This window comes from Bison bison, unplaced genomic scaffold, assembly GCF_000754665.1.
Source record: "Bison bison bison isolate TAMUID 2011002044 unplaced genomic scaffold, Bison_UMD1.0 scf7180017864289, whole genome shotgun sequence".
In the NCBI taxonomy this organism is placed as follows: domain Eukaryota; kingdom Metazoa; phylum Chordata; class Mammalia; order Artiodactyla; family Bovidae; genus Bison; species Bison bison.
Window position 1 is genome coordinate 5,141,118 of NW_011494861.1, and position 27,897 is coordinate 5,169,014.

The 27,897-nt window shown below is 48.2% G+C and overlaps 1 protein-coding gene across 1 annotated transcript in view; it reads left to right on the forward strand.

The window, feature by feature from the left end:
- The window catches only part of RERE (arginine-glutamic acid dipeptide (RE) repeats), a 304,726-nt gene that overhangs the window by 269,023 nt on the left and 7,806 nt on the right, over positions 1–27,897 (forward strand). Inside the window, exons 13-18 of the mRNA XM_010850194.1 lie at positions 24,313–24,475; positions 25,299–25,391; positions 25,880–26,079; positions 26,794–26,955; positions 27,324–27,437; positions 27,680–27,892. Of these exons, the coding sequence (XP_010848496.1) occupies positions 24,313–24,475; positions 25,299–25,391; positions 25,880–26,079; positions 26,794–26,955; positions 27,324–27,437; positions 27,680–27,892 (945 nt within the window). The remainder of the gene's footprint in view (positions 1–24,312; positions 24,476–25,298; positions 25,392–25,879; positions 26,080–26,793; positions 26,956–27,323; positions 27,438–27,679; positions 27,893–27,897) is intronic.

A 27,897-nucleotide genomic window follows, 5' to 3' on the forward strand; every position in this document is an offset into this window, starting at 1 on the left:
CTTCCTCAGCCCCAAGTGTCCTCACATGGCTGCACAGCTGAGCAGGAAATAAGACTCCTTTTTTCTCTAAACTAGAAATGCAAACAAGGTCAAAGAGGAAATTGCTCATTCTTTGGTATTATTAAGTTTATTTTTAGCTTCCTAGTACTTGATTTATTTTGGAGGGAGGACAGAGTAAAACGCAGTATCTCATTAAGGGAAGTACTGGACACCTTATCTAAAGGTTTGTTACTAAGTTAAGAAACTCTCCACATTGAATGCTTTCTGACTGGCCCCGAAAATGTATAAATTTTACTTACATTTATTTGTTCAGTCAGCTAGTCACTCAAAAAACATTTTGAGTTCCCATCTAGAAGACTTTTTTTAGGGGAGATGCTGAGGGTATAAAAATGGGTAAGATATTTTCTTCTACTCTTAAAATGTTCATAGTCTGCTATGAAAAACCAGTGTAACTCCATGTGGTAACTGCTATGTGGAAATGAAATAAATATACTTGTTTTAATGGTTTTATGGTTTATAGGCCAGTTTCACATATTTTATCTTATTTCATCTTAATACACTCTCCTGAGGCACTTAGGTACTGGCCAAACTGGGACCCAGACCTGAGATTTGTCATTGCTTTGACTTGCTCATGCCACCTCTCAAGCACTGTGTGCTGTTAATAGAAACATTTCTCTTCCTGGTATGAGATTCCTTGACTGATGAGTTTGTTGTCTCTTCTGTAACCTCCTCTTCCTTCTTACATAAAATTTCTGGCAAATGTGTGCAGATTCTTTTTCCTTTTCCTCTGACCTTGGACAAGTTACTTGATGACTTTGTATTTTAGTTTTCTCATCTATAAAATGGAGATAGTGGGACTTATATCCTGGCACAGTTGTAAGGCCTAATTGAGCATTTGATGATCAAAATGATCTAACCTGTATCTAGTTGTCAAATCTGAAATATTATGAGACTCTGAAAAACAAAAAATGTTACTCAGAACTTCAATTCAGAATTCTATCTAGTATGTTTAGCTGGCTCACTTCTTTTTTTTCCCTGCCTGGCTTGCCTTTAATCAAGATTTCCATTATGCTCCTCAGCTCCTAATGGGGAAAGCTCTGTGTAGCAGTGTTGTGTGCCCAAGGTGAACTGTGTGAATCTGTGTTGGATTTGGGCCCTGTCCTGTCTGTGTAGGTAGAGTACTGAGCTCGAATTAGACGTTGAAATGTGAAATTTCGGAATGAAAAACCAAGGGCTGCCCTTGGGCTGTGCTGTGGAGTATCGAGTCTGCCTAAGTCACAGGTGACACGGCTGGCTTCAGTCCTCAGGGCAGAAGACGGAGCCTTGAGCTTCTGTTGACCAAAGCTTCCAATAACCCTTCAAATTATACACAGAAAAATGAAGGGCATTTGAGAAAGTTGTCTTCCGTTTTTAATATCTTTTCTTGAGGTATTTTAAACTTCAGTTTATGTGGTTTCCATTTTTAAAAAATTATTTATTTTAATTGGAGGCTTATTACAATATTGTAGTGGTTTTGCCATACATTGACATGAATCAGCCATGGGTGTGCATATGTTCCCCATCCTGAATCCCCCTCCCACCTTCCCCCACATCCCATCCCTCAGGGTCATCCCAGTGCACCAGCCCTGAGCACCCTGTCTCATGCATGTGGTTTCCATTTTTAACAGGACATTAGTATCCATAATTAATTTGAGTCCATTAAACTTTTATAGATGAAATCATCTCTGGTTTATTTGGTTGCTCGGCAGTGGATGCACCAGAGTTAAGGGTTATTGTTTTATCTCACCTGTGCTAGTCAGTTGATGTTAATAACAGAAATTAATAAAGTCTTTGTGCTTGAATCCCTTTGTCAAGAGGGGCCCAGTATGCCAGTGATAAAGAATATTTTGTATTATTATTAAAGCATCTTGACCTGTTAGGACCAGAAATCAACCCTATTTCATAGATAGAGTTAAATGAGATGTGAAGGAGTGTCCAGCTGGAGCAATGTAGCAGGTATTGAGAGGATGTTCTGTGGCCACTGCTTGTGGTCACTCTGTGGCTCCTACTGGAAAAGCCCAAAGATGCAGGCGCTGTGGCTCAGCGCTCCCCACAGATGACGCCACATCTTTCTCAGCAATTTTTTTTCCCCTTTAATGGGGATAGAGATAAGAACTGTTGTATTTGGATCCTTCCAGAACAACTGGTGAATTAAGGAAAAGGCTTAAGACTAAAAAAGTTCACAGAAATGCCTGGAAAAGTAAGATAAAGCAGCACCAAGTATAGGATAATTTCTGGCAAAGCAGTGTTGTCTTGGGGGGCTGAGTGGTCACAGAGGGGCCAATCCCGTGGAGGTCCTGTCTGAACGTCTCCCCTTCCTTCTTCTGAACAAGCCCCCCACGTGCTCCGTCTCGTACTTCATGATAAATGTCATTCCGTTTTCTTAGTGTACATCCTCATTGGGTGTAGTGGGTAGCGTCTCTTCACTAGGTGACATCAAACTGTTGTTTTTGTCCATGTGCTGCACAGTTTAGGATTCTTATGTTATTTTCTATGAAGTAAAGGTCCTTTAAAATGATCATTGAGATGGCACATCACACTCTCCGCAGCCGTGTCTATGCACATCATTGCATTGGTCAGACAGCTGCTTCACGAAGGGCTAACTTTTCAGAGAGGATGGAGCGCGTGATGAAAATGTTTCACCACAGCCTTCCTCTTTGCATTCTGGCTTATTAACATGCCCCTAACTCTGTAGGGTCACCACATACCTTAGAGATGGCCTCCACTGCTGGTGGGTGGAATTGTTGATAATTTGGGTCCATAATTAAAGCTACTGACCTGAAAGGAAGCATAGGGATGATGTATATGGTGGTCAGAGGAGGTATTGAGTGTTGATAGGAAAGAGCCAATGTTTTTATCTTTGCTGGATTTTCAGAAAGCTAGAAAAGAAAAATGAGACCCAGGGAGGAGGGCAAAATGGTGCTTTCTCAGCTGGTTACATATATTCAGTATCCACGCTGGGGAAAATATCATACTAAAAGGATAAAGGATTTGGTTAGATTGGACTTTGGATTTTTCAATTGTTTGATATTTTGCCAAATTTTCTTTCTTATATCAACTCAACTTTTTTTTTTTTAATCTCAAAAAATGAAGCATTATGCTTAACTTTTACCTTCTTAAGCATATTTTTTAGGTTATTTCTTAAAAGATAAGTCAAATTGACATTAGAGTCTCTTACACTCATTCATTTTGCAAGTATTTATTGATGATATGTAGAATACTGAACGTTACGTTAGATGCAAGAAGTATAGCACTCTAAAAGGTGTGTCCCCCATTCCATGGAATTTTAAATCTGTAAGAAGACAACTAAGTGAAATAATCCTTTAAGTATATAAGTATAAATACTGATATGTCCTACAAAGGAAAAGTAGTAGAAATATAACAGAGTGAACTGACTTCAGGGAAGATATGTCTGAAGATGTTTCATTTAAATTAGGACCCCAGGGATGAAGAGTGAAAGTGAAAGTCACTCAGTCGTATCTCACTCTTTGTGACCCCATGGACTATACAGTCCATAGAATTCTCTAAGCCAGAATATTGGAGTAGGTAGCCTTTCCCTTCTCCAGGGGATCTTCCCAACCCAGGGATGAAGAGGGAAGGATGAAATCAGAAGAGCCCACTCAAGCCAAAGGACTAGCTGATACAGAAGCACTCGGATAGGGTCAACTTGGAACTCAGGTGGATCTTCAAGAACAAAGATATAGTGGTGGTGCCTTGAGCAAAAACGAGAATGGAAGGGAGTAATAGTAATGATGGGAGAGGGGTCAGATGACAGCGACCTTGCCAACCTGGCAGTAAGAGTAGTGTGTCCCGAGGGCCTCTGAGGTGCTAGGCGCTTCTTGGTCCTTTGTTGTCATTGTTTAGTTGCTAAGTCGTGTCCAACTCTTGGGCAACCCTGTGGACCTTAGTCCACCAGGCTCCTCTGTCCTTGGGATTTCCCAGGCAAGAATACTAGAGTGGGTTGCCATTTCCTTTTCCAGAGGATCTTGCCCACCCAGGGAGCGAACCTGCATCTCGTACATTGAAGGCAGATTCTTTACTGCTGAGCCACCAGGAAGTCCTCTTGGTCCTTTACATGCATTGATTCATGGCCCTCCCAGGCAAGAGGCCAGGTAACTTGTCCATGTTTATAAAGTGGCATGGTCAAGAACTGATCTCAGGCAGTCTGGCTTCATATTCCCTGCTCTTGAACTCTTTGTTAGGTTTTTATGCTAAGAAACATGATAAGCCATTAAAGAATTTTAAACAGGGAATTGACCTCAGATTTGGAGTTTTCCCCTTTTTATTTATAAGATGCAGGATGGAAATGGGTTGTAGCAGGTCAAGAGTGGACATTGAGAAGCCGGGCAGCAGCCTGGCCCTTGTGTGCCTGTCTGCCATGCTGGGCTTCACTGGAGTAGGTGTAGCTACTGAGCCAGAAAACAGTACCTTCAATAAGTGAATGGGATGGCGAGGTTTCTGAATGGTCTGGGAGTGAAGAGCAGGGCATGATACACCTCACCCGGCAAATGCTGGGGGTGAGGGTCTAGAAGCTTATCCCTCCAGGTGCATGTTGAGTTTTCCAGGTTTTGCACAAACATTTCTGGGTTGACTTGAGGTCACAGACATATTCTTTATGCCACTTGAGGCTATTTGTCCTGTAGACTAATTGGGAAACTGTTGACAGCTGCAGAGTAGTCATTTGGGGCCTTATCTAGAAGCACAGCTCTACTTACTGTAAGCCGATATGTATCATTTTAAAGACTAACCTAGGGGAGAGGGCCCTCATGTCCTCCTCCCAGCTCTCACCTGGTTTCTAAGGAGTGTGGTTTTATAAGCACTGAACTTTCCTTAAGACATGACAACACTCAGGGAAACAAATCTGACACTGGGGGGAATAAGAGAAGGAGAGGTCTCAGACCCCAGGCCCACCTCTTACAGCATCCTTAGTGTGGAAGGGCCTTTGGGGACGGGAAGCGGGAGCAGGCAGAGGAGGAGCTCTGAGCAGTGCTAAGCAGGTGAGGCCTCACCCTGCTGTCTTAGAAACAGGATGAGAAACCTTTCTAATCTGGCAGTGTTGGAGTGATTCACAATCTTCTGGGTAACTTTTGTTCTATTTGATATTGAGGAGTTACCAAAGAATCTCCATAAAATACATGCTAGGTATAAAAATCAGAACGTGTGCATTCCTGTGAACTCCCACAAAGCTGATGGACACAGGAGCGGTCCCTCCCCAGTCCAGTTCTCCTCCCCCTCTCCCCAGAGGCGACCAGGTCCTGAGCAGTCTGTTAGAATCCCCTTCCTTTCCTTCATGGTTTTGCCTCAGATACTGTGTCCTTCCACAGTATGTGTTTTGCATGCTCTCTGCACCGTGTGTAAGTGGACTCATGAAGAAGAAGATACTTCTGCACCTTGTTCTTTTCGTTCACCTCTGTCCTGGGGTTCCCCCGTGTCAGTAGTTCTATACGATTTCCCAGCATTGTATGAACATAACATGTTTCACTCTTCAGCTGTTGATGAACATTTCAGTTTGTTCCTGATTTTTTTGTTCTTGCATATACTTCGCTGTCCATGTCTCCTGGTATGTGTGTAAAAGGAATTCTTTAGGGATACCTAGGAATCGAATGTCTGGGTAATAGGCGTGCCGATTTTCCCTTTCACTAAAGCCAGTTATTTCCAGCTGTATATGAGTTCCAGTAATTCCACATCCTTGCCAACGCTTTGATAGAGTCAGGCATTAAAATGTTTGCTAATATTGTGAGTTTAAAATATCTCAGTGTAGTTTTAATTTGTATTTTCCTGATTAGTACTGCTATTGGGCACCATGTCATGCATTTATTAATCATTTGTTTCCTCTTCCGTGAAGGCCCTCATTTTCCAATTGAATTTTTCTTTTTGATTTGGAAGAGTTCTAGATACACCTTATAATTTAAAAAGTCTGTGTTGCAAATATACTTTTAGTTTATGACTTATGTTCTTTATTATAGAACTATATGTTTTAAATTTTTATGTAATTAAATTTATCGGTCTTTATGTTTTGAGCTTGTATATAAGGAATCTTTTTCTTTGTTTATAGGTAGTCTTCTATATTTATTGTCTTTTAAGAGTTTTATATAATTTATGCACAAGTTTATAATTTTGCTTTTTAGATGTCTTTAATCCCCTGGAATTGGTTATTGTACATGTTAGGGGACAACTTTTATTATTTTTTTTTAATGTACATAACCAGGTGTCCCAGTACACCTTTTGAGAAGTTCAGCCCTTCTCCACTAATTTATATTGCTCACTGTGTCAGAAATGAAATTTCCAGAAGTGCACGAGTCCATTTCTGGACTCCACTGGTCTATTTGCCTCTGGACCAGCACCTCACTGTCCGGCTTTAGAATAATTATTGACGTTTGGTGTGCCAAGTCCCTCACCCCTTGGCATTTTGAATGAAATTGCATCAGATTGGGTCTCTAGGTTCATTTGCATTTTGGGCTGTCCTTACTCCCTTTCCTAACTTTGGTGGCAGTCCCTTCAGGTCACATTATGAAACATTTCTCCACACTGTTTCCTTCGTCCTGAGTTGCAGGCTGCCCTGCAAAGGATTGTTGTTCAGTTGCTCAGTCACGTCCGACTCTTTGTGACCCCACGGACTGCAGCGCGCCAGGTTTTCCTGTCCTTCCCCATCTTCTGGAGTTTGCTCAAACTGTTGTCCATTGAGTCGGTGATGCCATCCATCCATCTTGCCCTCCCTCATGTCCTTCTCCTACTGCCTTCTATCTTTCCCAGCATCAGGGTGTTTTCCAGTGAGTGGGCTCTTCTTATCAGGTGGCCAAAGTTATTGGAGCTTCAGAGTTTCAGCATTCGTCCTTCCAGTGAATATGCAGAGTTGATTTCCTTAGGATTAACTGGTTTGATCTTGCAGTCCATGGGACTCTCAAAAGTCTTTTCCAACACCACATCATTTTTTGATGCTTAGCCTTCTTTATGGTCCATCTCTTCACACCCGTACATGATTAATGGAAAAACCATAGCTTTGACTATATGGACCTTTGTTGGCAAAGTAATGCCTCTGTTTTTTAATACACTGTCTAGGTTTGTCATATCTTTTCTTTCAGGGAGCAAGCATCTTTTCATGTCACGGCTGCAGTCACTGTCCACAGTGATTTTGAAACCCAAGAAAATAGAGTGTGTCCCTGTCACTGGAAAGGATAGCGTTGTTAAGTTGCTTAGTTGTGTCTGAGTCTTTGCGACCCCATGGACCTGTGGCCTGCTGGGCCCCTCTGTAGGTTTCAAAAACCTTGTTCTCTGTGTAATGTCTCTGAAGTAAACTTTACTTTTGAAAATTCAGCCCTAAGAATTTGGGGCCACTGCTCAGTTTGCTGCCTCCAGAAAGGAAACTGGCTCTTGGGAGCTCTGTCTTGTGTGTGTTTCAGAGTCTAGTCCTGTGGCGGGGGAGGACTTGCTTGTGCAGCTTTAGCATCTTTGTGGGACAGTGTTTCAGGAACTAAGGGGAGCTCAGGAGTAGTAATCCCAAATGTGGGAAGTAAATCTTGGCTTGGAATTAGAAAGCTTACTGGGACGTTTTCTTGCCTCTGTTTTCTCAAGATTTACTCAGGACACAACAGAATTTTTTTTTTCTGTCTTTCTAACTCAAGAATAATTTTTAAGGAGAGATTAGCTAACTATAGTATCACAAGTTTTCTCAAATATGCTGGCATTGACCAGTTGGGACAGAAGTGCAGATTAAATTCAAAAAAATTCCTTGGCTTTGCTGGTTAGAGGCTTGAAACCTGCTGCTGCTTTGCATTTCTTTGACTCCTCTGAACCAGGATTTTTGGGGTGGAAATCTTCCCTTTTAGAGAGAAAAGCTCACGCAGTAGCTGCTCAGGCTTCCTCAGGCCATAGTTTGTGTTGTGTTGTGTTGCCACCAGGACCTAGAAGTACAACCTTATCTGATATTCTTAAGGTTCCTTTTGGCATCCATGGAATTCCTGCACTTCCTTTGTGAATTAACGTGAAGCAAGTTTTAACATTTGTCTAGGAGACCTGTCCCACTACCACTTGATTTTTAGCAATTTGTTTAGATCTTCCTTGTATGTTTTTTGACTTACCAGGAGCTGTACTTTTACCCGAGGCTTTCTGGGGCACCTGACTCTTTAATCTGGGCAAAGGGCAAGCAATCTGCCAGGGACTCTGAAAGGAGGGTCCACAGGGCATCATTAAACTTATTTAATGACCAGTCAACTCAGTCATTATACTGTGCCAGGTATTGGTGATATTCATTCAACTCTGTGTGTGTGTAATTCCTTTTGATTTGACTTTAGCGAGTGGGTGTGTTGAATTCTAAAATATAGTTAGAACTGTTCAGGAGCGACATTGCCCACTCTGGTTCCTCTGAAGCGCTGCATAGGCCCAAGACCACAGTGGACCTAGACTTGCTGGGAATACTGGAAATGGGAGGTGCTAGATCGAGAACCTGACGGCTGGTGGGAAAGCTCTGAGGAGCTGCTGACAGGGAGGCAGGCCCTGGAGAGAGTGTGCACAAGCGGGGCTTACCAGGGACGGCTTTGGGTTCGCTTTTAGATTGTTGTTGAGGTGGTTGTGGTAGTTTCCTCATTTGAGAAGTAAGCCCGTGATTGACATGTTGATGGCCAGTTGTTAACCCTGTTATGTGGGAGCACTAACCACGTTCCGTTCTCACTCCTGCCAAGGGAGTGAGACATGAAGTTTAGCTGGGACTCCTTAGAAATTAAGTCATGGGACTGAAACGCAGACAACCTGAGTGCTTTATTAGCACATTTTCAAACAATTGAGTAGAGGTGTACAGAGCTGTGCTGGTTCCTGTCACTAGAGGGAGCAAAGAAAATGTCTTCAGAGTATCTGGTTGTAACATCAGCTTTTCTGATCAGATGTGACAAGAATTTTTAAATGGTACAGATCAGGCCAGCCTCCCTCTTGTCTGGATTTAGTCTGTAACCTTGTATCTCTGCTGTTGTCTGGAGCAGCTAACACTTGCTTCTTTATTTACTGCCCTGTGTGAATCACTGAGGAAGTGATTGCCTGAGTTCCCAGGAGAGGATCCCTACTCTTGTTACTAACTGTGTTAGGATGTAGGTGCTTTAGTACCAGTGTAAGCCAGCGGTTTTCAGTCAGCAGTTTGTGACAGTTATATTCCACACTTTCATAAGAGACTATTAAAGTTCAGAGAAGGCAATGGCACCCCACTCCAGTACTCTTGCCTGGAAAATCCCATGGATGGAGGAGCATGGAAGGCTGCAGTCCATGGGGTCACTGAGGGTTGGACATGATGAGTGACCTCACTTTCACTTTTCACTTTCATGCATTGGAGAAGGAAATGGCAACCCACTCCAGTGTTCTTGCCTGGAGAATCCCAGGGATGGGGAAGCCTGGTGGGCTGCCGTCTATGGGGTCACACAGAGTCGGACACGACTGAAGTGACTTAGCAATTTTTAAAGTTCACTAACGAAGTTCATTGAAGTTAATGTTTGGCGCTTTTGAGAGTGGAGTTATGATGTCATGAAGTTAAATAATGGGATGTTCCAGGTCCTCCAAGCTGGACTTTCCCATCCTGTCAGTCAAAGGTAATTCTACATTGAAGTGTGGGGACAAGTGATAAACCTGCAGATTAGCAGGCCCATTCTCTTAGTTCATTCCTGCTGAACTGTGTAGAGATGCCACATGTTCTCCTTCTCCTAATGATTGTCTAAGACCAGAAGCTGGGGCTGAGCAGATTTTCTAAGTTGCCTCAGGGGGGCTCTTAAGTGGGTGTATATTCTGATGATTCTATTTGGAAACTTTGGGGAGAATGCTCACCTTTGACCTGTGCTGTCTTTGGTACCGTGAACTTGCCCCAAACACCATTATCATTTACTACACCTAACAGTTCTTTATTCTTTGACAATATAACGTGCCTGTAGTTTTGGGGGGGGATGTGACAGACAAAAGAAGTCAGTTACAGAAACATTCTTTGGAAGATTGTGTTTTATGTTTTTTTTTAACTCAGTTAATTAAACCAGTCCTTTGAGTTGAACTTAGTTTGCAGTTTCTCGTCCTTTTCCCAAATGGAAAGAGAATAAACATCATAGATGTCATTTATTGAGCATATGTGCCAGACACCTCTTAGCATTTCAGGCCTAACCACAACCTCATAAAGGAGGGAGGAGCTACTGTTGAACCACCCCTGTTTTACAGAGGAGGTTAAATAGCCTTCCCACGGACACATAACTAGTCGTGGAGGATTGGGAAGAACTCAGTACAGCACTTGGGATCCCAGCTGCTACAGCCTGTGTTGCGTTACTAGTCCCCAGAGGCTGAATTCTGGCTCATTGTACTGTTTTGGTTTGTGCTGATCTTAGGTTAATGGGTGCAGGCGAGAAGTGGTCCTCTGCAGCAGAAGGTGTTGACCTGGGATACGTGGGTCTCATTTGGCCGCACTGCTGAGGTTACTGCATCACCAGGGCCTATGTGTGCCTGTGGCTCCCAGGAATGGGCATGGTCAGCCCACAAACACAGCAAGTTCCTCTCTTAGGCCAGTGCATGCACTTGAACCATTCAGATCTCTGTGGCTTTATGAATACAGTTGCACTCTTCTCTCCATCCAGTTCAACTCACTTCTGCTTTTTTTTTTTTAATTTGAATGGGAATTTTAAAAAATATTTAATACTTTTGCTGTTTCTAAAAATACTTAGTTTGTTTACTTTCTCTTACTTTAGGACTTTGTGTTTCATTTGTGACTGTGATACAGTAATTTTCCACTCAGGCAAAAGAACAGACATTGTAGCCACCACCACCCAACTGCAGTGTCCTAACAAACATTTGTGTGTCTTTTACAATAGGCCAAGCACTGTGCTAAATGTTCTGTATGCATCGACTCTTCTTAATGTCAAAATTCAGTGAGTGGGATGCTATATTTTTCTCTGTTTTTAAATAGAGACCAGGGCCCAAGGGATGTCTCTTTGGAAACCCTGCTCTGCCGCGACTCTACAGCTTTCTCAGCAGAGTACAGCCCTGTGGTTGTGGGCTCAAGTCTGAAGTCGCCTCACAGAGAAATGCTTACCTTTCTTCTCCTTCACTGCAAAGGGTTTTGACCTCTTTTGGGAAGTGAAGCAGAACTGGATAAAGGCTGTTACTGACTTTCTGCAACTGGAAATGTTTATGGTTTTAAAGCTCTTGAATTAATGTTATTTGTTGACTTTTTAGGGTCATTTCTGGGACTTGGGTTTTGGGTAGTAAGAATGCAGAGCTCATCTGTCAGTGTCCCCCTTTGTAGGAAAGTCCAGGCCAGTGGACAAGAGTGACCTTTTACCAACACGTGGGGCATGAAGGAAAGATTATTTCCCAAGTGTGGACAGAGGACACCTACATGTCCCCGGCCAGTCTCAACATAAAGTTGAGAGTTCAGGTTCAGATGTTCCCTGGAAGTACTTTGCCCCACCTCTTAGCCACACCCACATCAGTCTGGGGGAGAGGGGAAAGCTAGAGTGGGGTGACTGCAGCCACCCAGGATGGTAACACTAGTGATTTGTCCCCAGAACAAGAGCTGTATAAGTCTGCATCACATTATACAAGAGGGAAAAGATCCCAGTCAGCCCTGGAGAGTCTTCCCTACCACATAGCTTGTTTTAGAGACCTGGCTCCATCCAGCTTGTTGAAGAGGTGTGTGAGATCACCAGGGACGCCCCCACTGTCCTCTGGGTAGTCAGCCCCATAGTGGCAGCATGATCTTGTCAGGTTCCCTTTAGGGTGGGAGACGCTGCCAGGAAAACAGCCAAGCTGTTTTCAAGTAGCTGAGCCAAAGGAGCTCCCCTCCAAGAGGACCCATCCATGCACTCTCACAGGCTGCACACCCATAGCACCCCAGCACCCCATGCACTCCCCAACCTCCTGTGGGAACCAGCACCCCCAGACCAGGAGACCTAGATAGGAACCGGGGGAGTGAACCCTCGGAGCCCTCACCATGAACTGTGATGAGGAATCCACAAGTCGTTTTCATAAACTGCAGCCCAAGGTCCTGGGGTCACATCACACATGTGTTCTGAGCCTCAGTGAGCGGGTTCACGTGAGTCACCAGCATGATGCTTGCAGACTGCCGGCCGCACAGCAGCTGTGGTCACGGTGCCTGGCACCTTTGCTTAACCTGGGAGTGCAGACCATATGACCTCTTGCTTATCTGCTGGCAGCCATGTGGAGTAGCACAGGCTGTTTCCTGTGGGGACTTGTGGGGGCTTCCTTGATGTTCTGCAGACAGCTGTCTGTCCATCCTGTGGTCCCCTCCCTCTCCACCACGCCCACACAGGTGAGCTGGGTGTCTTGCACCTCAAGTATCCACCAGGTGTTCCAGACTTGGGCTGGTTGTCCTGGGTCACAGTGAAGCAGCCGTGAGGAAACCGGCAGCCTCACTGACAGGGGCCTCAGTGGCCGGTGACTTCACCACTTTCACCTCTTTGGCACCTGTTCTTCCCCCGCAAGCAAAATCTGGGGTCCGCCACCTCCCCTGCCGGTGATGGATTGTCAGCTTCTCTCATAGCTGAGGGGTTGGAGGTCCCCCGCCTCCTTCCCTGGGAGTTTGCCCAGGACTTGGGCACGGGAACTGGAGGGGCACCCCCCAGCCCAAACAGCTTGCATGTGGGGAGTCACTGTTCCTCGACCTCCTTTCTGGAGATGATCTGTGCTGAAAGCTGCCATGAAGCCACTGCTGGCCGCATTTATGAGCCAGGAGCACAGAGAAGCACAGGTGTGGTTTGCAAGCCTGTGGATTTTTCCAAGATCTTCGAAAATTCAGGTGAAAGACGTGACACATTTCACGTCTGAGAAGGAGGATGCAGTACTGTAATTGTGTTTTTGTGCTTTGAAGAGTCATCTTTGCCCTGTTCCTTTTATTAAACAAATGTGATACAGTGACAGAATTAAATACCCCTTTCCCTTCTTTCTTTGCAATGAGGAAGTCTGCCCTTTATTTCAAAATTCAACTTGCAGAAATGGATTGTACTTGATAACTTGCCACGCATCCATAAAAACTGTAAAATACAAGAGGCAGTGTTGCTGGAGTAGCTGTTCTCATTTCCTGGCAGTCATTACATGCTTCCAATACAAAAACATTTTTCTCTTAACTATCCTTTCTGAGCTCAAAAATGGGTTTCCCTCCAGCCCCTGGTATTCAATTATCACCTCGGGAAATGCACAGATATAACTGATGATCCCTTTAAAATGTCCTGCAGCTGCCACTCTCCCCCATCCCTCATCTTTTGTCCCATTCCCGTCATTGAATGTTATGTTGCCAACGTGTATTTTATAGGGTGACCCTGATGGGCGTCACTTTGATACTGTGCAGGGATAATAAGATTGCACACACAATGAAAGGCCAATAAATAGAAAAATGTTTACGAGATGGAGAATGGCGGTTTTAACAGTTTTATGGCTTTCTTTTTTTCCCCCTCACTCTTCTCTCTCTCCCTTTGCTGGCAGAATTGTGGTTTTGTTACAGGAACTAGACAACATTAAGAAGGGTGATGCGGTGATAGAACCAATGGCAGTGAAATCCCACTTGCCCTGTTGCTGAACTCCAATAAAATAAATTCAGGAAATAATGAAGTATTCGGCTTGTGGGAAAGAAAACTGATTTCAGTGAATGAATTCTTGAGGTTTTACAGAGAAAACGAGATTCCTGGTATTGACATTATTATATTTAAAATGTTAACAAACAGTAAAACCAAAAATAAAGTGCCCCCCCAGTGGGCAGTTTTGTGGGGGTCTGTGTTAAGTGAAGACCCATCACGTGGCCGCATTAGGCCTACCTGGCTTTTGTGCCAGGGGCTGGTGTGGGGCCCACACATGGCCGGGAGCCCTTCCGTTCAGTCTGGAGTTTAGACCAATTGGTGATGGTCTTGATCTGTGTCTTCAAATCAGTTATTTCCAGATCTGTTATTTTTTGTTACTGTTTTTTGTTAAGTGGTAGTACCTTCTGCCTCGTGCTCAGTTATAGCTTTTAAAAAAAGATATAGCTTTAAAAAAAAAATAACTACATTAAAAAATTACTTATTTGGGACTTCCTGGTGGTCCAGTGGCTAAGATTCCATGCTCCCAATGCCGGGGGCTTGGGTTCTATCCCTGGTTGGGGAACTATATCCCACATGCCTCAACTAAGACAGGGTGCAGCCAAATAAGTAAATACATTAAATGTTATTTATGTAAATAGATACATTAAAAATTATTTATGTATTTTTTGGCTGTGTTGGGTCTTCCTTGCTGCTTCAGGGCTTTCTGCGGCAAGCAGGGGCCATTCTCTGCTTCTCTTATTGCAAGCGCAGGCTCTAGGGCACTCAGGCTTCAGTAGTTGCAGCACGAAGCCTCAGTAGTTGTCCTACGGCATGTGGGATCTTCTTGGACAGGGGATCAAACTCATGTCCCCTGCTTTGGCAGGAAGATTCTTTACCACTGAGCCACCAGGGAAGTCTAATAGATAGATTTTTCTAATGGAGCTGCTTGGAGAGGAGCAGCCATATTGTGGAGGTTCAGGGGGTCCATCCAGGAGCCGTGAGTCATGTCTGTGGTTTTGAGTGCCATTGGAGGTGGTTACTGCTTTACTTAGATGCTTCTAGCTGGAGCTGGTTCACTGCTTTACTTAGACACTTTAGCCGAAGCTCGTTTTGAAAGATGTTTTGTTACATGTGCAGAAGGGCCCCAACCTGGTCTAAACTCAGACTTCCTCCCGGAGGAAGAGACCAAGGACTTTAGGATGAAGTGGCATGCGACGACCCCTTGCTTGGCACATGTCAAGCACATGTGCCTAGAGCTTGAAGTGGCCAAGGGCTTCTGAGCAGGAGCCACTGGGTGGCCCAGGTGTGGCGAGCAGGTCTGGAAGGGTACTCATGCCCGTGGCCTCCATCCTGTCTTGGGACAAGACTTCCAAGAACTGGAGTCTATTCTTGGAATGTGTGGGAAGGCAATACTTCTCTGGGCTTGTGCACACGTGCCTGCCATGTGAGTCTCTGATCTTGGTCCCCCAAGAATCGCTTCAGGCAGGAGCAGTTTTGTAATTCATGTGTGCTGGGGTAGGAAGGCTGGCTGCCCGTTGTGCTCAGGGATGCATAGTGCTCCTCTGTGCTCTTGAGCCACCACTACCCAGGGTCCAGTTAGTGGGTTTAAGATCCTATTGAACTGAGCTCTTTAGATAAAAAAGATAACCCAAATTCAAGCCTCAGGCTTCAAAAAAAGATTACTTCCCCTTAGTTCATAGCAGACTGATTCAGAGCATAAGACCCTGGAGTGAGACCCCCAGGGCTGCCGACTGAAGCTGTGACCAGTTTCCCTGTGGCTTGTCATCTTATTTATAAAGCAGGGATGATGACGATGTTAGGGTACTGTGATGACTAAACATACGAAGGTATGAAAAGTGCCTGTTTATAGTGCCTAACCATCGTTATTGTATATTCAACAGCCCAGTAAAAGGGTGGTGAGTTAGTTTGTGGATAAAGCCACTGGTGAGGAAGTGAGGGCACTGGGTTCCTAGGTCCGCCCTCCTGCCAGCTGTGATGCCTACCCGAGAGCAGCCGATTGCAAGCAACTGCGCAGGTTCGAGGATTCTGTCTTCATTGGACCATGGGAAATGAAAAGCAAGAACACTGTAGTCAGTTCATGTTAACACTACGTATCAAATTAAGGAACTCTAGTTTAGAGATTGTCTATCTTATTATACCTTCTAGAAAAGATAAAATGTCATTTCTTTTGTGAAATAATGTTGAGATCAGGTAGTTATTTTTAACGACCTTACCTGGCAAAATAAAACGTTAGCAATCTTGCATCCATTTCTCAAAAGCTGGCAGTGTTGCTTCCATTTCTCTGAAGTTGTATGCTTTTAGTGTTCACTTCAGGTAAATTTTAGTTCTCAGAAAATACTCATTCCGTCAGGTGTTTTTTGAACACTCACTATGTTTGAGATGGTGCCCTGGACTCTGGGGTGGGCCTTCAGATGGGGTGGACATGGACTTGGCAGCTGGACAGGCTCGTTCGTGGCTGCAGCCCAAGGGAGAGCCCACGAGTACAGGACAGAGAAGTGGGACGACATCTGTGATGGCTGGAGCCCCGAGTGGTGAGGAGGGCTCGGACAGACATCAAGAGAACAGAGTAGTGAGGGCTTGCGGGGCTGCGTCCTGCCCCGTGAAGGAGCACTGAGGAGCAGGGAGCTGGCCGCCACGCTCAGTGCAAGCCAGAGCGCACACTGTCTTCTGGGGACAGAGGGAAGGCCTGGAGCAGGCGGCGGAGCAGCCGGGCGGTTCCCTGCAGGCCTTGAGGCTCCTTTGGTGATTTGGAGGTGGAGGTTGACAAGACGAGGGCTGTGCTTTGAGAGGACTGGCCTGGTCTCTGTGTGGGAGGGGACAGGCCAGCTCAGGACCTCAGATCTGAACATCCAAGGGAAGGTGTGGGACCAGAGGTGGGATCAAAGCTGGCCACTTGAGCAACTGAAGCAGCGTAGAGCTTAGGAAATCTCATTATGGTTTTGAGTTTAAAATAAACCTTGGCCTGTCCCCTTTCCTTCACAGTGTTCAAATGTAGTGGTGGTAATTGTTTTAAAAAGAAAGAAAAAAAGATTTTTCCTCCCCTTCACCCTACACAGTTGGGGTTTACAACATGGGCAGTGAGAGTGCCTGGTTCAGGAGTGTCTCCGAGCGTCTGCGTGGCCTCATCATCATAACCGGTTAAACCTAGGGGACTTGCACAGGCTTCCAGAGTCTTCCCTTTCCTCCCTTCCCTTTGTCTCCAGGAAAGGAGCTGCAACGTGGACAGTGGGAGGCGGTAGGGGTATGGAGGATCGGGAGCCTGCCCCCGGGCGCAGGTCTTCCTCGGTGTGGCCATGCGGTCAGGTGGCTGTGGTTCTGCTGCACCTTCGAGCCTGTCATCTTCCTCCTGAATGTATCCCGAGACCACAGAGGCGGAAATAACCATCAGCAGGAGAGCAGGCTGACAATGACGGGGCTCCTTCGGGGGCGAGGGGATCTGGTTGGTTAACAAAAGAAGAAACCAGGACAGCATTGCTTTAATTACCAGACTCACTGCTGGAAGACAGGCAGTTGCCTGCTGGAGAGAGACTGCAGAGAGCAGTTCCCCCCTGCACTCAGTGATGGTCCGACCCCGTGCCCGGCTCTCACCTCAGCTGTTCTGTCGTCAGGTCCAGTCCTGGGGTCCTCAGGGAGCAGGAGAAGAGTGATCTGCATGGGAGTCTGTGCCAGGAAGTTCTGACTTGTTTCACTACTCTCGAATCAATCCGTCATTTTTGCCAAGAAACAGTGCAGCTGTAATTCACAGGCAGAGGTGGCCGTGGAAATCAAAGGAGTTAGAGCAGCTCTTCCCAGAGGATGCGTCCCAGGCAGGCTCCCTGGCCCCGGCTCCAGTGGCCTCCCTGTCGCTTCCTGGGGCCCTGGCCTGGGGACCGAAGCATAGAAGCAGCTCTGTGCTGTGTGTGTCTCCTTTTCCTCCTTCCCCCACTGGGGCTGGGGCCTTGTTTCATCACCACTCACTGCTTCCTGGACCTTGTGCAAAAACACCTTTTCTTTTTTTTTTTTCCTTTTAAGCTTTATATCTCTGTTTTGTCCAAAAAGTAAGTGGTAAATTTCTTCACCCTTTTTACCTGGGCCACCAAAGAAGGAGCCAGACCATGACTGAAGGGTATTCTCCAAACAGAAATTTTAGCCAAGTAACCCCGCTCTGCTTCTCACTGTCCATTGGCATGTTGACTTGAGGCCTTCTGTAGTGATCACTTAGCTGCACTCTCTCTGTGTACTCAAGTTAAAATACTTAGCATCCGAGCAGTTACTAATAGGTCTTAGAGAAAGAAGAGAACTTCTTCTAAATGTTTACTCTCTGACCCCTGCAGTGGGGTGTGTCAGTGGCATGTGAAGGCCATTTCGTGGCCCCTGTCCCACCACGCAGACTGTGGGCCTGGAGGGCCTGTAAAATGACCTCAGAAAGAGGCTGTATTTTAATGCCCTTCTCACGAGCAGCTTCCAGGCCTGCTTCCCCACCTCATCTCTTCTGCTCCCCCTACTTCTTAGTAGGCAGTGTTAAAACTTCGGTAAAGAGGAAATTCCTTTCCACTCACAGCAGAAGGGCATTTGTGGGTGGCTCTACTGGGCACCCAAAATCACTGCAGATGGTGATTGCAGCCATGAAATTAAAAGACGCTTACTCCTTGGAAGGAAAGTTATGACCAACCTAGATATCATATTCAAAAGCAGAGACATTACTTTGCCAACAAAGGTCTGCTAGTCAAGCCTACGGTTTTACCAGTGGTCATGTATCGATGTGAGAGTTAGACTGTGAAGAAAGCTGAGTGCGGAAGAATTGATGCTTTTGAACTGTGGTGTTGGAGAAGACTCTTGAGAGTCCCCTGGACTGCAAGGAGATCCAACCAGTCCATCCTAAAGGAGATCAGTCCTGGGTGTTCATTGGAAGGACTGATGCTGAGGCTGAAACTCCAATACTTTGGCCACGTCATGTGAAAAGTTGACTCATTGGAAAAGACTCTGATGCTGGGAGGGATTGGGGGCAGGAGGAGAAGGGGACGACAGAGGATGAGATGGCCGGATGGCATCACCGACTCAATGCACATGAGTTTGGGTGAACTCCGGGAGTTGGTGATGGACAGGGGGGCCTGGCGTGCTGCGATACATGCAGTCGCAAAGAGTCGGACATGACTGAGCGACTGAACTGACTGACTACTGGGCACCTTCTGGGGCTGGTACTGGGTTCTCGGTAGTGTGCAGGGACCTGGGTTAGATTACTTCTTGTCTCCTGCACCTACCCTGCCCCTCTGTGCATGTACAGAAAGGAGGACACTGGTTTTCCAAGGCCCTCCTTAACACAGCGTAACAGAAGACCAGTGATCAGTGTTGTTTCTTTCTGCTGGTTCACGGAACCATGTTGTGAGAGTGGAAGAGAAGGAGCACTGTCTACCCTGAGCTGAGCGCAGGGTATGCTGTGTGTCCAGGGTTATTTATAAAAGACCGAGGCCTTCCTTGGCTTGTAAAGAGAGAACCTGATTGTAGATGGCAACCCTGGATTCTGAGCCAGGGTCCCTGGACCTCTTCTCCCACCACCTTGGGGTGTTGAGACTGTGTAGATGGTTGTAGCAGTAATAATTTTGTTATAATCACAACTAATTGGACTCAATCTGGGGTGTGCCCTTAAGCTTCAGTAATGGGGTGAAAAATAGCTGACTGCCTTTTTCAGCCTGCGCACCGGCCTCCCAGAGGGCCTGTGTCTGAGGAGTTAGTGGCGGGCTGAGTGGGGAGAGACCCTGGGGCTGGGGAGCGTGCTCCTTGACGGTCTTGGAGACAGACATCCCCCCTGAGAAGGAACCTTTGATACTGGCAGTGCCTGCAGCACCTTCCTCTTAAGCATTCTGTCTGTACTCCTGCTTCCCCAAGGTCCCTTACAGAGAACACACGTAGCTCATCTTACTTTAGAAAAGAGATTATCCTTTTATTGTGCAGGACAGGTTACAGGCTCTCCTGCCCTAGCAGTGTGGTGGCTGAATGAGGGAAAGGAAAGAGCAGCTGGGTTCACGGGCAGTGTTTCAGCTTACCAACCACCTGCAGGTAAACTGACCTGGTCAGGTGGTCTCCAGCAGCAGGATTGTCAGCTCCCACTCCAGCCCATGGCCCCCATCCAGTGACGTCCATTCGGGCCCTGGAACAGGTCTCCTGGCTCATCGTGCCCCTGCCACCCACCCACCCTCAGATAAAGCATTGCTTCCCTGAAGTGGGTTCATACCCGAGAAGCTCCCTGTGAGAGGTGAGCAGACAGATGCCACTGAGCAATCCCAGCCCTGCGCTTCAGTTGGTTGCCCAGGGCAACGCAGGGAGGGGAGCCTGCCCTGATGGTTTTTTGCCCAGAGGAGTGGGGAGCCAATAGGATGTGGGGAGAGCACAGAAGTGGAGCTATGATTCCTCCTCATGATTCCCAGTGGCCAAGCCTGGATTATAGGCATGCCTGTGACTGAGCCTCTGTCTGCCTGACTCATTTCTATGTCTTGGTTTCTCTCTGTCCCCCAGGCCCCCGATCCACCCAGAGTGCTGCCCTGAGCAGCTTATTTCTCCCCTTCTCTTCTGTGCCTGGCACTCCCCTGCCCCCTGTTTTTCTTTGGTGGAAAGTCAGAAAGACCTAATACAGATAGTTTTCCTATCCCCCAGAGAAGAGCTGCTGTATGGGAACCTGGCTCAGGGAGGAAAGTGAGTCCTTAATCTAGGGCCACATGTCTCATTGCCATTGGCTTTCTGCATCTGACCTGTAGGATACCCCCCACCCCACCCCTGCAGCAACAGAAAAGACAGGGGAGTTGGAGAGGGCAAGAGAATCTGCTAAAAATATAGACCCGGGCCATGAACACTCCTCCCGCAAGAGCTGCAGCCATGACGGAACCCCTGAAGATGACTTCACCCCTTCTGCTTCTTTGCCCAGGCACTAAACCGCTGCCCCGAGATGAGAGGCATGTTGACTGTAAGGCCTTGTTGTGAGATGAGCGGAGAGCACTGGGGACAAATGATCATTACAGGCCATTCATGTCGACAACATTTGTGCCTCTGTGTTTGCTTGCAAGCACAAGCAGGAGCTAATTTGCAAGGCTGCCTTTGTGGAGCTGCCTTTTGATCAATGATTGCCTGTGTTAATGTTTCAGTAAGCTATTGATTTCTGCAACAGCTTTTGTTCCCTGAATTTATGTGCAGTGGGTCTCCACAGCACACGCTATGCATGTTTGAGTAAAGTTCAATTGACTTCATTCCTGGGGAGGCCTCGAGCTGCTTCATTCCCTGTTTGTAGAACCAGAGCTTTCCCCGGCATCCTCTTTTGTTTGTGCTCAAGACCTAGCCACCCATGCAGTCACCAGTATGCTGCTTCTAATCCTCCTAGATTTGCTCCATTCCAATGTTTAATCCCTTCCTAGACATTACAGTGGATGAGAGGCAGCTAATAAAACCTGGTCTGGAATTTTTTTTTTTCCCAGTCAACTTGCTGATGTATTAGTGGTGTGTATACCATATGGATCATAAAAATGTACTCAGAGGGCACAGGTCCAGTGAGTTTTGACAACTGTACACATCCATGTAATAACACCATAGTCAGTTTGTAGGACAGCCTCATCACCCAGGTCTCCTCAGGTCCTTTTACAGGCAGTGGCCCACGCCCCACGCACCAGATGCAGACAGCCCCTCGTCCTGCCTGGGCCCTCCTGTGCGGGCTGCTGCCACTCAGCATGATGTCTGAGACATGCCTGCTTGTTGTAGCTGTCCGTTGTTTTACCTTTTTACCGCCACGTAGTATTCTCGTGAGTGGGTGTACCGGAATATGTTTGTCCGTTCTCCCATTAAGGCACTTTTTGGGGCTTTGAAGAGTGAAGTTTTTATGAATGTCTGTGTAAAAGTCTTAGTGTGCACACATATTTGTATTCCTTTGGGGTAAACACCTAGGAGTGAAATTAGTTGCTAGGCCGTGTGGTCCATGTTCAGCTTTCTTTGTGTTGTGTATTAGTCGCTCAGTCATGTCCGACTCTTTGTGACCCCATGGACTAGCCCGCCAGGCTCCTCTGTCCCTGGGATTCTCCAGGCAAGAATCCTGGAGTGGATTGCCGTGTCTTTCTCCAGGGGATCTTCCTGACCCAGGGATTGAACCCGGGTCTCTCGCATTGGAGGCAGATTCTTTACCGTCTGAGCCACCAGGGAAGCCCATTTGGCTTTCTAAGAACTGCCAAAAGAGTTCTGCAAAGTGATATGACCATTTTACATGTCCATAGTGGTATATGATATTTCTTGTCACTCCCCTGTCTTCCCTGAATTTGGAAATTGATATTCTTTCGTTCTACTACCGCAGTCCATTTTGATCTTTGATACTCAGAGGATGGCATCTGTCCCGGGCTCCTTGTTTAAGAGCTATTACTTAAGGTTGACATAAGTTGACACTTATTTTAATGTTAAGTGTGTGTGTCCCGATCACGTACTCGAGGAGGACCAGTGCAGGCTTCAGGTTGTGAACCTGGGCTTTTCCTGAGTCTTTTCTGTCCAGCATCTGATGTTGGGCCTGAACTCTGGCTTCTGTTTGAATCTGCAGGTTATACCATTTCTTAATACCATTTGAAACTCTTTCATGTTTGAGGAACAGAAATGATCCCTTGTATCCGTGAATTGCAGACCAGGACTGCCCAGAACCGTCAGGGTGGCTTGTTCATAGCCTACAGGTCAGACCGAGGTGTGGCAGAGACCTGGTGGTCGTGCCTCCCTTTCAGGTTTCTCTCCCATTTCTATTTTGTTTCGCCTCTTGCAGCTTGCCATTTCCCCTCACATCTCAGCCCTGTCCCGGGGCCCCTGAAACAACTTCCACTGAAGGTAGAGGTGGGAGGAACAGGAATCCTTTGGGTTTCTCATTCTTCTTTCCAGCCCTGGGACTGGGCTATGATTTACTGCACCAGCTGCCCTTCTGAACTGACGAGGCACCTGCAGCTCTGACAGTGTTTGAAGGGTGACAGTGACCTGCCTTGGCTTCTGGTCTGTTTCCTCCTAGGAAAACTGGAACCAGGTCACTGGTGTCAGCACAGATCTCTTAATCACAGTGGATTTATGAGTTTGTGCCCTCCAGCCAGCCAACAGCAAAAGATCAGTATAGATAAATGACTGGCTAAGTCAGGAAGGTAGGAAGTAAGAGGCAGGAGCCAGGAGGTGTCTCAGGTCAGGACCTCAGAGGCTCAGGATGCTCCCCTCACTATGGGGACATTGGAGGCTGTGTTTGTAGACTAACTTCTACTGACATGTAGAAGGCAAACAAGGAAGAAATTCAAGGGCAGTTGCTACATTGTCCTGTGTTGTTCAGGTACCGCCGTGTGGAACTGGAAAGAGGATGGGGAGTGGCTTACGTGCTCCTGGGGGTGTTTTCAGAGAAACCTCTTGTGACTGGGCATCCATTGGTCACGGATGTGTCACGTGGTACCTGCATTGCTTCGTCTCTTTCGGTCTCCTCAGCATTGGTCTTTCCAGCTAGATCTCAGGTCACTGGTGGACAGTCTTTGCTTCTCCTTTTTGGCTCCTGCATTCACAGAGTGGAGAGCTTTCCATGAGGCAGAGTGGGCCTTGGCCAAGTAGCTCCAACCCTTAGATGTGGGGACCCTCCCACGTTCAGAACGCACCCCAAGATATGGTACTGACTTTCCAGAGTAGTGATGTAATTAGAGAAGATCAGTGTGATCGAGGCTGTCTGACTGTTTTAACTATTTTTAAATTCTAAGTAGAGACACTTTTTCTTAAAGCAAAGACCCCCAAGATACTGGACTTTTGTTAGCCAGCGTTAGTGGAACATGCCATTGCTGCCCTCAGCCCCTGTGTGTATGTGTGTGTGTGTGTGTGTGTGTGTGTGCACACGCGTGTGTACGAGTATGTGTGTGCGCATGTGTATTCTGTACATGTGTGTAGGTATGTACATATTGTGTGTACGTGCATGTGTATACGTGTGTGTGTGAACTTATGGTGGAGCCCCTTGAGGCTGGGAGGGCCACACGTGCCCTTTATTAAAAAGTTGCATTTGGACTCATTTCTCCTGGCTTTGTTTTTAAAAGCTGTCTTGGCTCCATTTCTTCAGGGCCTTCCGTGAAAAGAGGAGCTCCTTTGGCTTTACACACCGACCTTGGGACGTGTGGTGTCTCCTCTCTACCCAGCACCAGTGTGTGCTGCATCCACTCTTCAGTCTTTTTGCCAGGCCTCAGCTTCGCCGTCAGCACCCTGTGCTGGCTCGTCCGGGGTGGGCATTGGGCCTGGCCAGGGGCTGTATAGCACTTTTCCTGGGCTTGGGCTCTGTTCTTCCCAACCTCCCTCCTGGCCCCAGTTCCTGCCACCTCAGTTGTTAGCTTCAGTTGTTTCTGGAATGGTCTCCCTGGCTGGGCATTTCCATGTTTCCCCATGTGGATTCACTGACTTGCTGTTCACAGATGTTCCCTGTGTGCACTCATGCATATACATACACACACCTGGAGGACAGGCGTTCTCCTTTCTGTCAAAGGTTTATTGATGCACTTCCAGTGCTTAGAACTGCTCATAGTAGGCACCCAGCAGATACTTGTTGTGAATAAATGTTCTTGATGTCTAGAAGTTACGCTCTGACGGGCTGGCAGACAGGCCCCACTGGCCCATTGCACAGGCAGCTCCATGGGTGTGTCTCAAGTGAGCCCAGGCATCCAGGGCAGCTGTGATAAAGCCAGCCTCTGCTCCAAGGCTGTGCATCTGCCTCATAGCCAACCCTTCTCTCCTGCAGGGAGAACTGATCACCTTCTATTACTACTGGAAGAAAACCCCAGAAGCAGCCAGCTCCCGGGCCCACCGCAGGCACCGCAGGCAGGCCGTGTTCCGGAGGATCAAGACCCGCACTGCGTCCACGCCCGTCAACACGCCCTCCAGACCCCCATCCAGTGAATTCTGTAAGTGGGGGCTTTGCACACGCCACAAGCTTCCATGTCCCAGCTCTGGGTGGACCTGCTCTCACAGCCGTCCTTGGCAGAGCTTGTGTTGGGGCCGGGGCAGTGGTATATGTGCGTGCATGTGTGTGTGTTGCAAAGCCTGATCTAAGAGTTTTACAAACTACTTGTGCATATAGATTTTTCTGAAACTTAATATTATCTGTAAGTCTTGGCCTTGGCCTTGGCCTGAGACGGTTTTTGACTTTGGAGGACGATCTCCCTTAGCGATCTCCCTTAGCACTTGTGGTCGCAATACGATCAGTTTAACATTTTCTTCTTCCTCCTACTTTTCTGAGATCCTCCTCTTGGTCCCATTGTGATCTGCAGTCTTATACAAAAGTGAAGCCCACACCTTCTTAACCTTTGAAAACTAGATTCATGGCTTGTGATCCTGTCTTGGCCCAGGGCACTCAGCCTGAGGGTCACAAACGGGAAACAGAGGCCAGAAGGGCACTGAGCCTTGATGTAGAGGAAACCCCTCAGAAAGTCAGATCCACCATCTGTGGGCATCAGTGCCAGCTTCTCCAGGATTGAGGTGTGACAGCAGACCACCAGAATGACAGAGCAGATTGTTGGGTACCATCCCTCATACACGAGTTCTTCATTCTGACCACTGGCTCTGAGAAACTCAGAGTGGTCCTTTGTGAACACTGCCCCAGCCAGCCTGCTGGGCCGCTCCGACTGTTGGCCCAGAGCCTGGGGCAGGTCAGAGGTAACAGGGGGTCCAGTCTTGGCCCAGCATGATGGTGTCTCCCCCACCCCTTCATGTGCCCATGATGCCCAGTGGACCTGAGTTCAGCCAGTGAGGATGACTTCGACAGTGAGGACAGTGAGCAGGAGCTGAAGGGCTACGCCTGCCGCCACTGCTTCACCACCAGTAAGTGGGGCCAGTGGGAGGGGGGCCTTCGCTGGAGCAGCCAGGCTCAGGCACTTCCCGGTTCTGAATGTCTGGGGAATCAAATTGGAGACTTGACATCTGCATTGTCTGAAGGGTTACTTAGAAAGTGGAAGACTTTCCTGTTAGCAGTCAGGCTGGAGTGCTGACCAGGGGCTGGGACAGACTTGCTCAGGGTCAGGGCGGAGGCGCCTATGTTTCCGGGGAGCCTGCTGCCACCTCTTCCTGTCAGTTCATCCTGAGATGAGGTGGGGTGGTGGACAGTCCTGAGATCCTTTCCTTCTAGGAAGAAGCAGGGCGGCAGCACCCGAGCTGTTGAGTGACAGGTGTCGGCCGAGGCCAGGGCCACGTGGTCCTCGTGGTACCAGGGTCAGCCAAGCCCACTGAAGGGCCTCCCTGCTTGGATGTCTGTAGCCCCGGACGTTGGTGTCTGAGGTTGGCAGCCACACCACCTCCCCTCCCTCCTGCAGCCTCCAAGGACTGGCATCACGGGGGCCGGGAGAACATCCTGCTGTGCACAGACTGCCGCATCCACTTCAAGAAGTACGGCGAGCTGCCCCCCATCGAGAAGCCCGTGGACCCCCCACCCTTTATGTTCAAGCCCGTCAAAGAGGAGGACGATGGGCTCAGTGGGAAGCATAGCATGAGGACGCGGCGGAGTCGTGGCTCGGTGAGTCTCTGGCCAGGCAGCCTGCGCGCGTCTCCCGCCAGGAGGAGGCTGGGAGTGTTTCATTTCGGGCAGAGAAACAGACCCTGGAGGGGACGTGCCCGGCCTGTGGGGAAGAGCCCTTGGTTCTCTCTTCCCTCACATCTCCTCAGGGAGCTGGTGGACCAGCATGAATCGCTGTACCCCCATCCCTTCTGAGCCCCGTGGCCTTGCAGAAATGCCCTCAAGGCCTGGGGGTTTTAGGAGCTGAGCTGCATTATTTGACAGCTCATCTGGTTGGGTCACTTCCCATCCTATCACATGAAATTGGCCGGTATGCGTGTGTGTTTGGTGGGAGGAACAGGCAGTTCCGTGGAGCAGACAGAAGAGGGGGAGTGACTTAAAGCCGAGCTCAGGTGTAACATCACTCGGGCCAACCTCTGCCCCTCAGACAGCCCTGCCCATTCCAGCTTGTGTCATTCAGGACAGTCCCTGGAGGAGATGAGAGCTTCAAGTTTAAGCTGAGAATCGCTCTTTTCCATGTAAACTCACCCATTCACCCCTTCCTTGCTTTGCTCCATGTTGACTCCTATGCAGTGAGGGACAGCCAGGGGTGCCTGTGGTTTGCCAGGGGCTGGGATTTGACCTACTCTGGAGGCTCCTGCCTGGGAACTGGGCCCAGGTGGCCCTTGTGGGGACCGGGGTCGAGTCTCACCAGCCTCCGGTTGGGGTGGGCAGATGTCTACACTGCGCAGCGGTCGGAAGAAGCAGCCAGCCAGCCCTGATGGTCGTGCCTCGCCCATCAATGAAGACATCCGCTCCAGCGGCCGGAACTCTCCCAGCGCGGCCAGCACCTCCAGCAACGACAGTAAAGCAGAGACGGTGAAGAAGTCAGCCAAGGTGAGCTGCCAGGAGGGCAGGTGGTAGGGGCTGCTGGAGTCTGCACTCAGCTCCCCCGAGTCTCTCGGTCATTCATGGGACCTCGCGGGCACCAGCAAGGCCTTGCCTGGGGTTGCAGACGGGGGCCTAGAAAAAGGGGTCCACGTAATTCCCAGCACAGACCTATGGGGGCCACCTCTGCCTTAAGTTTCCTGTCCGCAGATACTTGTTCCTTCCTGGCCCCACTGGCCCCTTCCAGAGCTTTCTTGTTTCTGGGGGTGGAGCATGGTGTAGGGGGAGTCCAGGTGTCAGCAAGTGGTTGTCATTCCCTGAGGCTGCTGGGCCATCCTCCCTTGGCCTGAGGCTTCTCCTGGGCCTTCCCTCTGCAGAAGGTGAAGGAGGAAGCCACATCCCCTCTTAAGAGCACCAAGCGCCAGCGGGAGAAGGGGACCTCGGATACAGAAGAGGCCGACAGGACCAGCTCCAAGAAGACAAAAACCCAGGTTAGGCTTGAGGCTGAGCCACGTTGACTGCCTCCAGCAGCTCTTGTCCCTTGAGAAGCCCCCTGGGCGGTGGCCGTGTCTTGCCTCCCCGGGAGAGGCCTGGAGCACCTCCAAGACTGGCCGAGTCAGGGCAGGACCTGTGGTCCCTGCTTGCTGCCTCCTCAGCCAGACCTCGCTGTGTGGTGGGGGGGGGGGGGGGCGTCTGGCTTCCCTAGACCTTCCATCCTCCTTGTCTGGCCCAGGAGATCAGCCGGCCCAACTCGCCATCTGAAGGCGAGGGGGAGAGCTCGGACAGCCGCAGCGTCAACGATGAGGGCAGCAGTGACCCCAAAGACATTGACCAGGACAATCGCAGCACGTCCCCCAGCATCCCCAGCCCCCAGGACAACGAAAGTGACTCGGACTCCTCGGCCCAGCAGACGACGCAGCCCTCTGCCCTGCAGGCTCCTGGAGGGGCTAC